Source organism: Oncorhynchus kisutch, unplaced genomic scaffold (genome assembly GCF_002021735.2).
Source record: "Oncorhynchus kisutch isolate 150728-3 unplaced genomic scaffold, Okis_V2 scaffold3846, whole genome shotgun sequence".
Lineage (NCBI taxonomy): Eukaryota > Metazoa > Chordata > Actinopteri > Salmoniformes > Salmonidae > Oncorhynchus > Oncorhynchus kisutch.
This window is the reverse complement of record NW_022265791.1, coordinates 221,543-235,503: the sequence shown is the minus strand read 5'-3', so window position 1 is coordinate 235,503 and position 13,961 is coordinate 221,543. Positions and strand designations below refer to the sequence as shown.

Genomic DNA, 13,961 nt, shown 5'->3' with positions numbered 1-13,961 from the left:
TACTGTATCTTAGTCTATGTATTACTCATCTCATATGTATATACTGTATTCTATTCTACTGTATCTTAGTCTATGCATTACTCATCTCGTATGTATATACTGTATTCTATTCTACTGTATCTTAGTCTATGTATTACTCATCTCATATGTATATACTGTATTCTATTCTACTGTATCTTAGTCTATGCATTACTCATCTCGTATGTATATACTGTATTCTATTCTACTGTATCTTAGTCTATGTATTACTCATCTCATATGTATATACTGTATTCTATTCTACTGTATCTTAGTCTATGCATTACTCATCTCATATGTATATACTGTATTCTATTCTACTGTATCTTAGTCTATGCATTACTCATCTCATATGTATATACTGTATTCTATACTATTCTACTGTATCTTAGTCTATGTATTACTCATCTCATATGTATATACTGTATTCTATTCTACTGTATCTTAGTCTATGCATTACTCATCTCGTATGTATATACTGTATTCTATTCTACTGTATCTTAGTCTATGTATTACTCATCTCATATGTATATACTGTATTCTATTCTACTGTATCTTAGTCTATGTATTACTCATCTCATATGTATATACTGTATTCTATCCTATTCTACTTAGTCTATGTATTACTGTATTCTATTCTACTGTATCTTAGTCTATGCATTACTCATCTCATATCTATACTGTATTCTATTCTACAGTATCTTAGTCTATGCATTACTCATCTCGTATGTATCTACTGTATACTATTCTACTGTATATTAGTCTATGCATTACTCATCTCGTATGTATATACTGTATACTATTCTACTGTATCTTAGTCTATGCATTACTCATCTCATATGTATCTACTGTATCTTAGTCTATGCCTCTCTGACATTACTCCTCCATATATTGATATATTCTTAATTCCATTCCTTTACTAAGATATGTAGGTATTGGGTTTATGTTGTGAAATTGTTAGATATTACTGCACTGTCGGAGCTAGAAACACAAGCATTTCGATAAACCTGCAATAACATCTGCTAAACACGTGTATGTGACCAATACAATTAGATTATTCAGTTAGTGAAGCCATGTTTCAGTCTCTATTCAGTTAGTGAAGCCATGTTCTTGTTTCAGTCTCTATTCAGTTAGTGAAGCCATGTTTCAGTCTCTATTCAGTTAGTGAAGCCATGTTTCAGTCTCTATTCAGTTAGTGAAGCCATGTTTCAGTCTCTATTCAGTTAGTGAAGCCATGTTTCTGTCTCTATTCAGTTAGTGAAGCCATGTTTCAGTCTCTATTCAGTTAGTGAAGCCATGTTTCAGTCTCTATTCAGTTAGTGAAGCCATGTTTCAGTCTCTATTCAGTTAGTGAAGCCATGTTTCTGTCTCTATTCAGTTAGTGAAGCCATGTTTCTGTCTCTATTCAGTTAGTGAAGCCTTGTTTCTGTCTCTATTCAGTTAGTGAAGCCATGTTTCTGTCTCTATTCAGTTAGTGAAGCCATGTTTCTGTCTCTATTCAGTTAGTGAAGCCATGTTTCAGTCTCTATTCAGTTAGTGAAGCCATGTTCTTGTTTCAGTCTCTATTCAGTTAGTGAAGCCATGTTTCTGTCTCTATTCAGTTAGTGAAGCCATGTTTCAGTCTCTATTCAGTTAGTGAAGCCATGTTTCAGTCTCTATTCAGTTAGTGAAGCCATGTTTCTGTCTCTATTCAGTTAGTGAAGCCATGTTTCTGTCTCTATTCAGTTAGTGAAGCCATGTTTCTGTCTCTATTCAGTTAGTGAAGCCATGTTTCAGTCTCTATTCAGTTAGTGAAGCCATGTTTCAGTCTCTATTCAGTTAGTGAAGCCATGTTTCTGTCTCTATTCAGTTAGTGAAGCCATGTTTCTGTCTCTATTCAGTTAGTGAAGCCATGTTTCTGTCTCTATTCAGTTAGTGAAGCCATGTTTCTGTCTCTATTCAGTTAGTGAAGCCATGTTTCTGTCTCTATTCAGTTAGTGAAGCCATGTTTCTGTCTCTATTCAGTTAGTGAAGCCATGTTTCTGTCTCTATTCAGTTAGTGAAGCCATGTTTCAGTCTCTATTCAGTTAGTGAAGCCATGTTTCAGTCTCTATTCAGTTAGTGAAGCCATGTTTCTGTCTCTATTCAGTTAGTGAAGCCATGTTTCTGTCTCTATTCAGTTAGTGAAGCCATGTTTCTGTCTCTATTCAGTTAGTGAAGCCATGTTCTGTCTCTATTCAGTTAGTGAAGCCATGTTTCTGTCTCTATTCAGTTAGTGAAGCCATGTTTCTGTCTCTATTCAGTTAGTGAAGCCATGTTTCTGTCTCTATTCAGTTAGTGAAGCCATGTTTCAGTCTCTATTCAGTTAGTGAAGCCATGTTTCAGTCTCTATTCAGTTAGTGAAGCCATGTTTCTGTCTCTATTCAGTTAGTGAAGCCATGTTTCTGTCTCTATTCAGTTAGTGAAGCCATGTTTCTGTCTCTATTCAGTTAGTGAAGCCATGTTTCTGTCTCGATTCAGTTAGTGAAGCCATGTTTCTGTCTCTATTCAGTTAGTGAAGCCATGTTTCAGTCTCTATTCAGTTAGTGAAGCCATGTTCCTGTTTCAGTCTGTAGTCAAATCAAATCGTATTTGTCACATCCAAGCCCTTAACCAACAACGCAGTTTCAAGAAAACACCTAAAAAAAGTTAGATAAAAATAAGAGCAGCAGTAAATAACAATAGCATGGCTACATACAGGGGGGTACCGGGTCAATGTGGAGGCTACATACAGGGGGTACCGGTACAGAGTCAATGTGGAGGCTACATACAGGGGGTACCGGTACAGAGTCAATGTGGAGGCTACATACAGGGTGTACCGGTACAGAGTCAATGTGGAGGCTACATACAGGGGGTACCGGTACAGAGTCAATGTGGAGGCTACATACAGGGGGTACCGGTACAGAGTCAATGTGGAGGCTATATACAGGGGGTACCGGTACAGAGTCACTGTGGAGACTATATACAGGGGGTACCGGTACAGAGTCAATGTGGAGGCTACATACAGGGGGTACCGGTACAGAGTCAATGTGGAGGCTACATACAGGGGGTACTGGTACAGGGTCAATGTGGAGGCTACATACAGGGGGTACCGGTACAGAGTCAATGTGGAGGCTACATACAGGGGGTACCGGTACAGAGTCAATGTGGAGGCTACATACAGGGGGTACTGGTACAGGGTCAATGTGGAGGCTACATACAGGGGGTACTGGTACAGGGTCAATGTGGAGGCTACATACAGGGGGTACCGGTACAGAGTCAATGTGGAGGCTACATACAGGGGGTACCGGTACAGAGTCAATGTGGAGGCTACATACAGGGGGTACCGGTACAGGGTCAATGTGGAGGCTACATACAGGGGGTACCGGTACAGGGTCAATGTGGAGGCTACATACAGGGGGTACCGGTACAGGGTCAATGTGGAGGCTACATACAGGGGGTACCGGTACAGGGTCAATGTGGAGGCTATATACAGGGGGTACTGGTACACAGTCAATGTGGAGGCTACATACAGGGGGTACTGGTACAGAGTCAATGTGGAGGCTATATACAGGGGGGTACTGGTACAGAGTCAATGTGGAGGCTACATACAGGGGGTACCGGTACAGGGTCAATGTGGAGGCTATATACAGGGGGTACCGGTACAGAGTCAATGTGGAGGCTATATACAGAGGGTACTGGTACAGAGTCAATGTGGAGGCTACATACAGGGGGTACCAGTACTGAGTCAATGTGGAGGCTATATACAGGGGGTACCAGTACAGAGTCAATGTGGAGGCTACATACAGGGGGTACCAGTACAGAGTCAATGTGGAGGCTATATACAGGGGGTACCGGTACAGAGTCAATGTGGAGGCTACATAAAGGGGGTACCGGTACAGAGTCAATGTGGAGGCTACATACAGGGGGTACCGGTACAGAGTCAATGTGGAGACTATATACAGGGGGTACTGGTACAGAGTCAATGTGGAGACTATATACAGGGGGTACTGGTACAGAGTCAATGTGGAGGCTACATACAGGGGGTACCAGTACTGAGTCAATGTGGAGGCTATATACAGGGGGTACCGGTACAGAGTCAATGTGGAGGCTACATACAGGGGGTACCAGTACAGAGTCAATGTGGAGGCTACATACAGGGGGTACCAGTACTGAGTCAATGTGGAGGCTATATACAGGGTGTTACGGTACAGAGTCAATGTGGAGGCTACATACAGGGGTACCGGTACAGAGTCAATGTGGAGGCTATATACAGGGGGTACCGGTACAGAGTCAATGTGGAGGCTACATACAGGGGGTACTGGTACAGAGTCAATGTGGAGGCTACATACAGGGGGTACTGGTACAGAGTCAATGTGGAGGCTACATACAGGGGGGTACTGGTACAGAGTCAATGTGGAGGCTACATACAGGGGGTACCGGTACAGAGTCAATGTGGAGGCTACATACAGGGGGTACCGGTACAGAGTCAATGTGGAGGCTATATACAGGGGGTACCGGTACAGAGTCAATGTGGTGGCTATATACAGGGGGTACAGGTACAGAGTCAATATGGAGGCTATATACAGGGGGTCACGGTGCTGAGTCAATGTGGAGGCTATATACAGGGGGTACCGGTACAGAGTCAATGTGGAGGCTATATACAGGGGGTACCGGTACAGAGTCAATGTGGAGGCTATATACAGGGGGTACCGGTACAGAGTCAATGTGGAGGCTACATACAGGGGGTACCGGTACAGAGTCAATGTGGAGACTATATACAGGGGGTACCGGTACAGAGTCAATGTGGAGGCTACATACAGGGGGTACCAGTACTGAGTCAATGTGGAGGCTATATACAGGGGGTACCGGTACAGAGTCAATGTGGAGGCTACATACAGGGGGTACCAGTACAGAGTCAATGTGGAGGCTACATACAGGGGGTACCAGTACTGAGTCAATGTGGAGGCTATATACAGGGTGTTACGGTACAGAGTCAATGTGGAGGCTACATACAGGGGGTACCGGTACAGAGTCAATGTGGAGGCTACATACAGGGGGTACCAGTACAGAGTCAATGTGGAGGCTACATACAGGGGGTACCAGTACAGAGTCAATGTGGAGGCTACATACAGGGGGTACCAGTACAGAGTCAATGTGGAGGCTATATACAGGGGGTACCGGTACTGAGTCAATGTGGAGGCTATATACAGGGGGTACCGGTACAGAGTCAATGTGGAGGCTATATACAGGGGGTACCGGTACAGAGTCAATGTGGAGGCTACATACAGGGGGTACCGGTACAGAGTCAATGTGGAGGCTACATACAGGGGGTACCGGTACAGAGTCAATGTGGAGGCTATATACAGGGGGTACCGGTACAGAGTCAATGTGGAGGCTACATACAGGGGGTACCGGTACAGAGTCAATGTGGAGGCTACATACAGGGGGTACCAGTACTGAGTCAATGTGGAGGCTATATACAGGGGGTACCGGTACAGAGTCAATGTGGAGGCTACATACAGGGGGTACCAGTACAGAGTCAATGTGGAGGCTACATACAGGGGGTACCAGTACTGAGTCAATGTGGAGGCTATATACAGGCTGTTACGGTACAGAGTCAATGTGGAGGCTACATACAGGGGTATCGGTACAGAGTCAATGTGGAGGCTATATACAGGGGGTACCGGTACAGAGTCAATGTGGAGGCTACATACAGGGGGTACTGGTACAGAGTCAATGTGGAGGCTACATACAGGGGGTACTGGTACAGAGTCAATGTGGAGGCTACATACAGGGGGTACTGGTACAGAGTCAATGTGGAGGCTACATACAGGGGGTACCGGTACAGAGTCAATGTGGAGGCTACATACAGGGGGTACCGGTACAGAGTCAATGTGGAGGCTATATACAGGGGGTACCGGTACAGAGTCAATGTGGAGGCTACATACAGGAGGTACTGGTACAGAGTCAATGTGCGGGAGCACCGGTTAGTCGAGGTAATTGAGGTAATATGTACATGTAGGTAGAGTTAAAGTGACTATGCATAGATAATAACAGAGTAGCAGCAGCGTAGAAGAGGAGGCAATGCAAATAGCCTGGGTAGCCATTTGGTTAGCTGTTCCAAGAAGCTGTTGGTCCAAGAGGCTTCTGAGACTTTGCGCTTCGGTAAAGCTTGCCATGTGGTAGCAGAGAGAACAGTCTATGACTAAGACTTTCACAATTTTTAGGGCCTTCCTCTGACACCGCCAGGTATAGAGGTCCTGGATGACAAGAAGCTTGGCCCCTGTGATGTACTGGGCCGTACACACTACCCTCTGTAGTGCCTTGCGGTCGGAGGCCGAGCAGTTGCAATATCAGGCAGTGATGCAACCCATCAGGATTTCTTATAAGCTTCCGGGTCAGAGTCCTGCTCCTTGAAAGCTGCAGCTCTAACCTTTAGCTCAGAGCGAATGTTGCCTGTAATCAATGGCTTCTGGTTGGGGGATGTACGTTCAGTAACTGCGGGAATGACGTCATCGATGCACTTCTTGGGCATAGTGGGAGGTGGCCTGGCGGGTAGGTGCGTTGGGCCATTAACCGAAAGGTTGCTGGATCGAATCCCCGAGCTGACAAGATAAAAAATCTGTCATTCTTTCCCTGAACAACGCAGTTAATCCACTGTTCGTCCAGGCGTGGATGTCGATTATGGCAGCCCCCCGCACCTCTCTGATTCAGAGGTTGGGTTCATTTCAGAAGACACATTTCAGTTGAATGCATTCAGTTGTACAACTGGCTAGGTATTTCATCTTTCCCTTTCCATATTGATGAAATCAGTGACTGATGTGGTGTACTCCTCACTGCCATCGGAATAATCCCGGGACATAATCCAGTCTGTGCAAAACAGTCCTGTAGTTTAGCATCTGCTTCATCTGACCACTTTTTTTATTGACCGAGTCACTGGTGCTTCCTGCTTTATGTTTGCTTGTAAGCAGGAATCAGGAGGATAGAATTATGGTCAGATTTGCCAAATGGAGGGCGAGCTTTGTACGCGTCTCTGTGTGGTGTAAAGGTGGTCCAGAGGTTTTTCCCCCCTCTGGTTGCACATTTAACATGCTGATAGAAATGAGGCAAAACAGATTTAAGTTTCCCTGCATTTAAAGTCCCCGGCCACTAGGAGCGCCACCTCTGGATGAGCGTTTTACTGTTTGCTTATGGGGGTATACAGCTCATTGAGTGCGGTCTTAGTGCATCGGTCTGTGGTGGTATGTAGACAGCTTCAAAAAATACAGACGAAAACTCTAGGTAGTTACTGTGGTCTACAGCTCATCATGAGATCCTCTACGTCAGGAGAGCAAAACCTCTTCCTTAGACATCACCAGCTGTTGTTTACAAATATACATAGACCTCCGCCCCGTGTCTTACCAGAGGCCGGTGGTCTATCCTGCCTATAGAGTGTATAACCCGCCAGCTGTATGTTATTAATGTCGTTGTTCAGCCACGACTGTGAAACATAAGGTATTACAGTTTTTAATGTCCCGTTTGTAGGATATACGTGCTTTCAGTTCATCCCATTTATTTTCCAACGATTGAACATTGCCATCCGTACTGTTAGCCAAAGGCAGATTAGCCTCTCGCCACCTGATCCTCACAAGGCAATCTCTTTCCGGGAAATCTCTGTTTCTCCAGCGAATGACAGGGATGAGGGTCCGTTTGGGTGTTTGGAGTATATCATTCCCATCCAACTCATTCAAGAGAAATTATTTGTCCAATTCGAGGTGAGTAATCGCTGTTCTGATGTCCAGAAGCTATTTTCGGTCATAAGAGACAGTAACAGCAACATTATGCACAAAATAAGTTAAAAACAATGAGAAAAAACAAAACAAAATAGCACGGTTGGTTAAGAGCCAATAAAAGACGGCTGCCATCCTCTACAAGCCATATAGAGAGCGGCCACACAGCCGTTCCTCGGGCCATACAGCCGCTCCCTGGCCACACGGCCGCTCCCTGGCCACACGGCCGCTCCCTGGCCACACGGCCGCTCCCTGGCCACACGGCCGCTCCCTGGCCACACGGCCGCTCCTTGGCCAAACAGCCGCTCGCTAACCTAACTGCTGCTCAAATAGAGAGTTCCTGAGAGTCTGCCTGTTTAGAAGCAAGAGGAGGAGGGGAGAGGATGAGGAGAAGGAGGAGCAGAAGGAGGAGGAAGAGGAGCAGGCAGAGGAGAAGAAGAGGAGCAGGCAGAGGAGAAGAAGAGGAGCAGGAGGAGAAGAGGAGCAGGCAGAGGAGAAGAGGAGTGTTACCGATGTCCCAGTGTTCATAGCAGACAGTAACTTCTGTCTCCACCTGTCTTTCCCTGCCGCCACGTCCTCCTCCCGCTGCACAGGCTGCAACACAGAGCATGGCTGAACACAGGACAAAAACAGCCAACACACACGCCTTCCCACCCTCCAACCATATCCCTCCAGCCAACAGTGGTTAGGAACATGGTATGATGGTAACATCCCAGTATGTTGAATCAGCACAATGTGTTGTTGTGAAGACATTGGGCTGCTCCAACAGGCCTGGAGAGAGACAGCGGCTCTGCATGGGGCAGCTCCAACAGGCCTGGAGAGACAGACAGCAGCTCTGTATGGGGCTGCTTCTACTGTAGCACCCCACCCCCCCCATCTCTATCTCAACCCAGTCCCCCTGGGCTTTCTATACCGTAGCACCCCCTCCTTATCTCAACTCAGTCCCCCTGGGCTGTCTATACCGTAACACCCCCCCCATCTCTACTCAGTCCCCCTGGGCTGTCTATACCGTAGCACCCCCCCCATCTCTACTCAGTCCCGCTGGGCTTTCTATACAGTAGCAACCCCCCATCTATACTCAGTCCCCCTGGGCTGTCTATACCATAGCAACCCCCCATCTCTACTCAGTCCCCCTGGGCTTTCTATACCGTAGCACCCCCCCCTTATCTCAACCCAGTCCCCCTGGGCTGTCTATACCGTAGCACCACCCATCTCTACTCAGTCCCCCTGGGCTGTCTATACAGTAGCACCACAGTCCCCCTGGGCTGTCTATACCGTAACACCACCCCCCCCCCCATCTCTACTCAGTCCCCCTGGGCTTTCTATACCGTAACACCCCCCCATCTCTACTCAGTCCCCCTGGGCTGTCTATACCGTAGCACCACCCATCTCTACTCAGTCCCCCTGGGCTGTCTATACAGTAGCACCACAGTCCCCCTGGGCTGTCTATACCGTAACACCACCCCCCCCATCTCTACTCAGTCCCTCTGGGCTGTCTATACCGTAACACCACCCCCCCCCCCCATCTCTACTCAGTCCCCCTGGGCTGTCTATACCGTAGCACCCCCCCCCCCCCATCTCTACTCAGTCCCCCTGGGCTTTCTATACCGTAACACCCCCCCATCTCTACTCAGTCCCCCTGGGCTGTCTATACCGTAGCACCACCCATCTCTACTCAGTCCCCCTGGGCTGTCTATACAGTAGCACCACAGTCCCCCTGGGCTGTCTATACCGTAACACCACCCCCCCCCCCCCATCTCTACTCAGTCCCCCTGGGCTGTCTATACCGTAGCACCACCCATCTCTACTCAGTCCCCCTGGGCTGTCTATACAGTAGCACCACAGTCCCCCTGGGCTGTCTATACAGTAGCACCACAGTCCCCCTGGGCTGTCTATACAGTAGCACCACAATCCCCCTGGGCAGTCTATACAGTAGCACCACAATCCCCCTGGGCAGTCTATACAGTAGCACCACAATCCCCCTGGGCTGTCTATACAGTAGCACCACAGTCCCCCTGGGCTGTCTATACAGTAGCACCACAGTCCCCCTGGGCTGTCTATACAGTAGCACCACAGTCCCCCTGTGCTGTCTATACAGTAGCACCACAGTCCCCCTGGGCTGTCTATACAGTAGCACCACCCATCTCTACTCAGTCCCCCTGGGCTGTCTATACAGTAGCACCCCCATCTCTACTCTCTACCCATCTATACCGGTAGAAAGTTGGTGTTTGTACATTAGCAACAGTCTTTCTATACAGTAGCACCCCCATCTCTACCCCCATCTCTACTTTCTACCCATCTCTACCGGTAGAAAGCTGGTGTTTGTACATTAGCAACAGTCTTTCTATACAGTAGCACCCCCATCTCTACCCCCATCTCTACTTTTCTACCCATCTCTACCGGTAGAAAGCTGGTGTTTGTACATTAGCAACAGTCTTTCTATACCGTAGCACCCCCATCTCTACCCCCATCTCTACTCAGTCCCCCTGGGCTGTCTATACAGTAGCACCACAGTCCCCCTGGGCTGTCTATACAGTAGCACCACAGTCCCCCTGGGCTGTCTATACAGTAGCACCATCCATCTCTACTCAGTCCCCCTGGGCTGTCTATACAGTAGCACCACCCATCTCTACTCAGTCCCCCTGGGCTGTCTATACAGTAGCACCACCCATCTCTACTCAGTCCCCCTGGGCTGTCTATACAGTAGCACCACAGTCCCCCTGGGCTGTCTATACAGTAGCACCACAGTCCCCCTGTGCTGTCTATACAGTAGCACCACAGTCCCCCTGTGCTGTCTATACAGTAGCACCACAGTCCCCCTGTGCTGTCTATACAGTAGCACCACCCATCTCTACTCAGTCCCCCTGGGCTGTCTATACAGTAGCACCACAGTCCCCCTGGGCTGTCTATACAGTAGCACCACCCATCTCTACTCAGTCCCCCTGGGCTGTCTATACAGTAGAACCACAGTCCCCCTGGGCTGTCTATACAGTAGCACCACCCATCTCTACTCAGTCCCCCTGGGCTGCCTATACCGTAGCACCACCCATCTCTACTCAGTCCCCCTGGGCTGTCTATACAGTAGCACCACAGTCCCCATGGGCTGTCTATACAGTAGCACCACCCATTTCTACTCAGTCCCCCTGGGCTGTCTATACAGTAGCACCAACCATCTCTACTCAGTCCCCTGGGCTTTCTATTCCGTAGCAACCCCCCATCTCTACTCAGTCCCCCTGGGCTGTCTATACCGTAGCACCCCCCATCTCTACTCAGTCCCCCTGGGCTGTCTAAACAGTAGCTCCACCCATCTCTACACAGTCCCCCTGTGCTGTCTATACAGTAGCACCACAGTCCCCCTGTGCTGTCTATACAGTAGCACCACAGTCCCCCTGTGCTGTCTATACAGTAGCACCACAGTCCCCCTGTGCTGTCTATACAGTAGCACCACCCATCTCTACTCAGCCCCCTGGGCTGTCTATACAGTAGCACCACAGTCCCACTGGGCTGTCTATACAGTAGCACCACCCATCTCTACTCAGTCCCCCTGGGCTGTCTATACAGTAGAACCACAGTCCCCCTGGGCTGTCTATACAGTAGCACCACCCATCTCAACTCAGTCCCCCTGGGCTGCCTATACCGTAGCACCACCCATCTCTACTCAGTCCCCCTGGGCTGTCTATACAGTAGCACCACCCATCTCTACTCAGTCCCCCTGGGCTGTCTATACAGTAGCACCACAGTCCCCATGGGCTGTCTATACAGTAGCACCACCCATCTCTACTCAGTCCCCCTGGGCTGTCTATACAGTAGCACCAACCATCTCTACTCAGTCCCCTGGGCTTTCTATTCCGTAGCAACCCCCCATCTCTACTCAGTCCCCCTGGGCTCTCTATACCGTAGCACCCCCCCCCCCCCCCATCTCTACTCAGTCCCCCTGGGCTGTCTAAACAGTAGCTCCACCCATCTCTACTCAGTCCCCCTGGGCTGTCTATACAGTAGCACCCCCATCTCTACCCCCATCTCTACTCTCTACCTGTAGAAAGCTGGTGTTTGTACATTAGCAACAGTCTTTCTATACAGTAGCACCCCCATCTCTACCCCCATCTCTACTCTCTACCCATCTCTACCGGTAGAAAGCTGGTGTTTGTACATTAGCAACAGTCTTTCTATACCGTAGCACCCCCATCTCTACCCCCATCTCTACTCAGTCCCCCTGGGCTGTCTATACAGTAGCACCACAGTCCCCCTGGGCTGTCTATACAGTAGCACCATCCATCTCTACTCAGTCCCCCTGGGCTGTCTATACAGTAGCACCACAGTCCCCCTGGGCTGTCTATACAGTAGCACCACAGTCCCCCTGGGCTGTCTATACAGTAGCACCACAGTCCCCCTGGGCTGTCTATACAGTAGCACCACAGTCCCCCTGTGCTGTCTATACAGTAGCACCACAGTCCCCCTGTGCTGTCTATACAGTAGCACCACAGTCCCCCTGTGCTGTCTATACAGTAGCACCACAGTCCCCCTGGGCTGTCTATACAGTAGCACCACAGTCCCCCTGGGCTGTCTATACAGTAGCACCACCCATCTCTACTCAGTCCCCCTGGGCTGTCTATACAGTAGAACCACAGTCCCCCTGGGCTGTCTATACAGTAGCACCACCCATCTCTACTCAGTCCCCCTGGGCTGCCTATACCGTAGCACCACCCATCTCTACTCAGTCCCCCTGGGCTGTCTATACAGTAGCACCACCCATCTCTACTCAGTCCCCCTGGGCTGTCTATACAGTAGCACCACAGTCCCCATGGGCTGTCTATACAGTAGCACCACCCATCTCTACTCAGTCCCCCTGGGCTGTCTATACAGTAGCACCAACCATCTCTACTCAGTCCCCTGGGCTTTCTATACCGTAGCAACCCCCCATCTCTACTCAGTCCCCCTGGGCTGTCTATACCGTAGCACCCCCCCGCCCCCCCCCCCCCCATCTCTACTCAGTCCCCCTGGGCTGTCTATACAGTAGCACCCCCATCTCTACCCCCATCTCTACTCTCTACCTGTAGAAAGCTGGTGTTTGTACATTAGCTACAGTCTTTCTATACAGTAGCACCCCCATCTCTACCCATCTTTACCGGTAGAAAGCTGGTGTTTGTACATTAGCAACAGTCTTTCTATACCGTAGCACCCCCATCTCTACTCTCTACCCATCTCTACCGGTAGAAAGCTGGTGTTTGTACATTAGCAACAGTCTTTCTATACCGTAGCACCCCCCATCTCTACCCCCATCTCTACTCAGTCCCCCTGGGCTGTCTATACAGTAGCACCACAGTCCCCCTGGGCTGTCTATACAGTAGCACCACAGTCCCCCTGGGCTGTCTATACAGTAGCACCACCCATCTCTACTCAGTCCCCCTGGGCTGTCTATACAGTAGCACCACCCATCTCTACTCAGTCCCCCCTGGGCTGTCTATACAGTAGCACCACCCATCTCTACTCAGTCCCCCTGGGCTGTCTATACAGTAGCACCACAGTCCCCCTGTGCTGTCTATACAGTAGCACCACAGTCCCCCTGTGCTGTCTATACAGTAGCACCACAGTCCCCCTGTGCTGTCTATACAGTAGCACCACAGTCCCCCTGTGCTGTCTATACAGTAGCACCACCCATCTCTACTCAGTCCCCCTGGGCTGTCTATACAGTAGCACCACCCATCTCTACTCAGTCCCCCTGGGCTGTCTATACAGTAGCACCACAGTCCCCCTGGGCTGTCTATACAGTAGCACCACCCATCTCTACTCAGTCCCCCTGGGCAGTCTATACAGTAGAACCACAGTCCCCCTGGGCAGTCTATACAGTAGCACCACAGTCCCCCTGGGCTGTCTATACAGTAGCACCACCCATCTCTACTCAGTCCCCCTGGGCTGTCTATACAGTAGCACCACGTCCCCCTGGGCTGTCTATACAGTAGCACCACATTCCCCCTGTGCTGTCTATACAGTAGCACCACAGTCCCCCTGTGCTGTCTATACAGTAGCACCACAGTCCCCCTGTGCTGTCTATACAGTAGCACCACCCATCTCTACTCAGTCCCCCTGGGCTGTCTATACAGTAGCACCACAGTCCCCCTGGGCTGTCTATACAGTAGCACCACAGTCCCCCTGGGCTGTCTATACAGTAGCACC

The 13,961-nt window shown here is 49.4% G+C and overlaps 1 protein-coding gene across 1 annotated transcript in view; it reads right to left on the bottom strand.

The window, feature by feature from the left end:
- The window catches only part of LOC116372023 (anoctamin-1), a 145,616-nt gene that overhangs the window by 60,398 nt on the left and 71,257 nt on the right, over positions 1 to 13,961 (bottom strand). Inside the window, exon 15 of the mRNA XM_031821090.1 lies at positions 8,298 to 8,381. Within this exon, the coding sequence (XP_031676950.1) occupies positions 8,298 to 8,381 (84 nt within the window). The remainder of the gene's footprint in view (positions 1 to 8,297; positions 8,382 to 13,961) is intronic.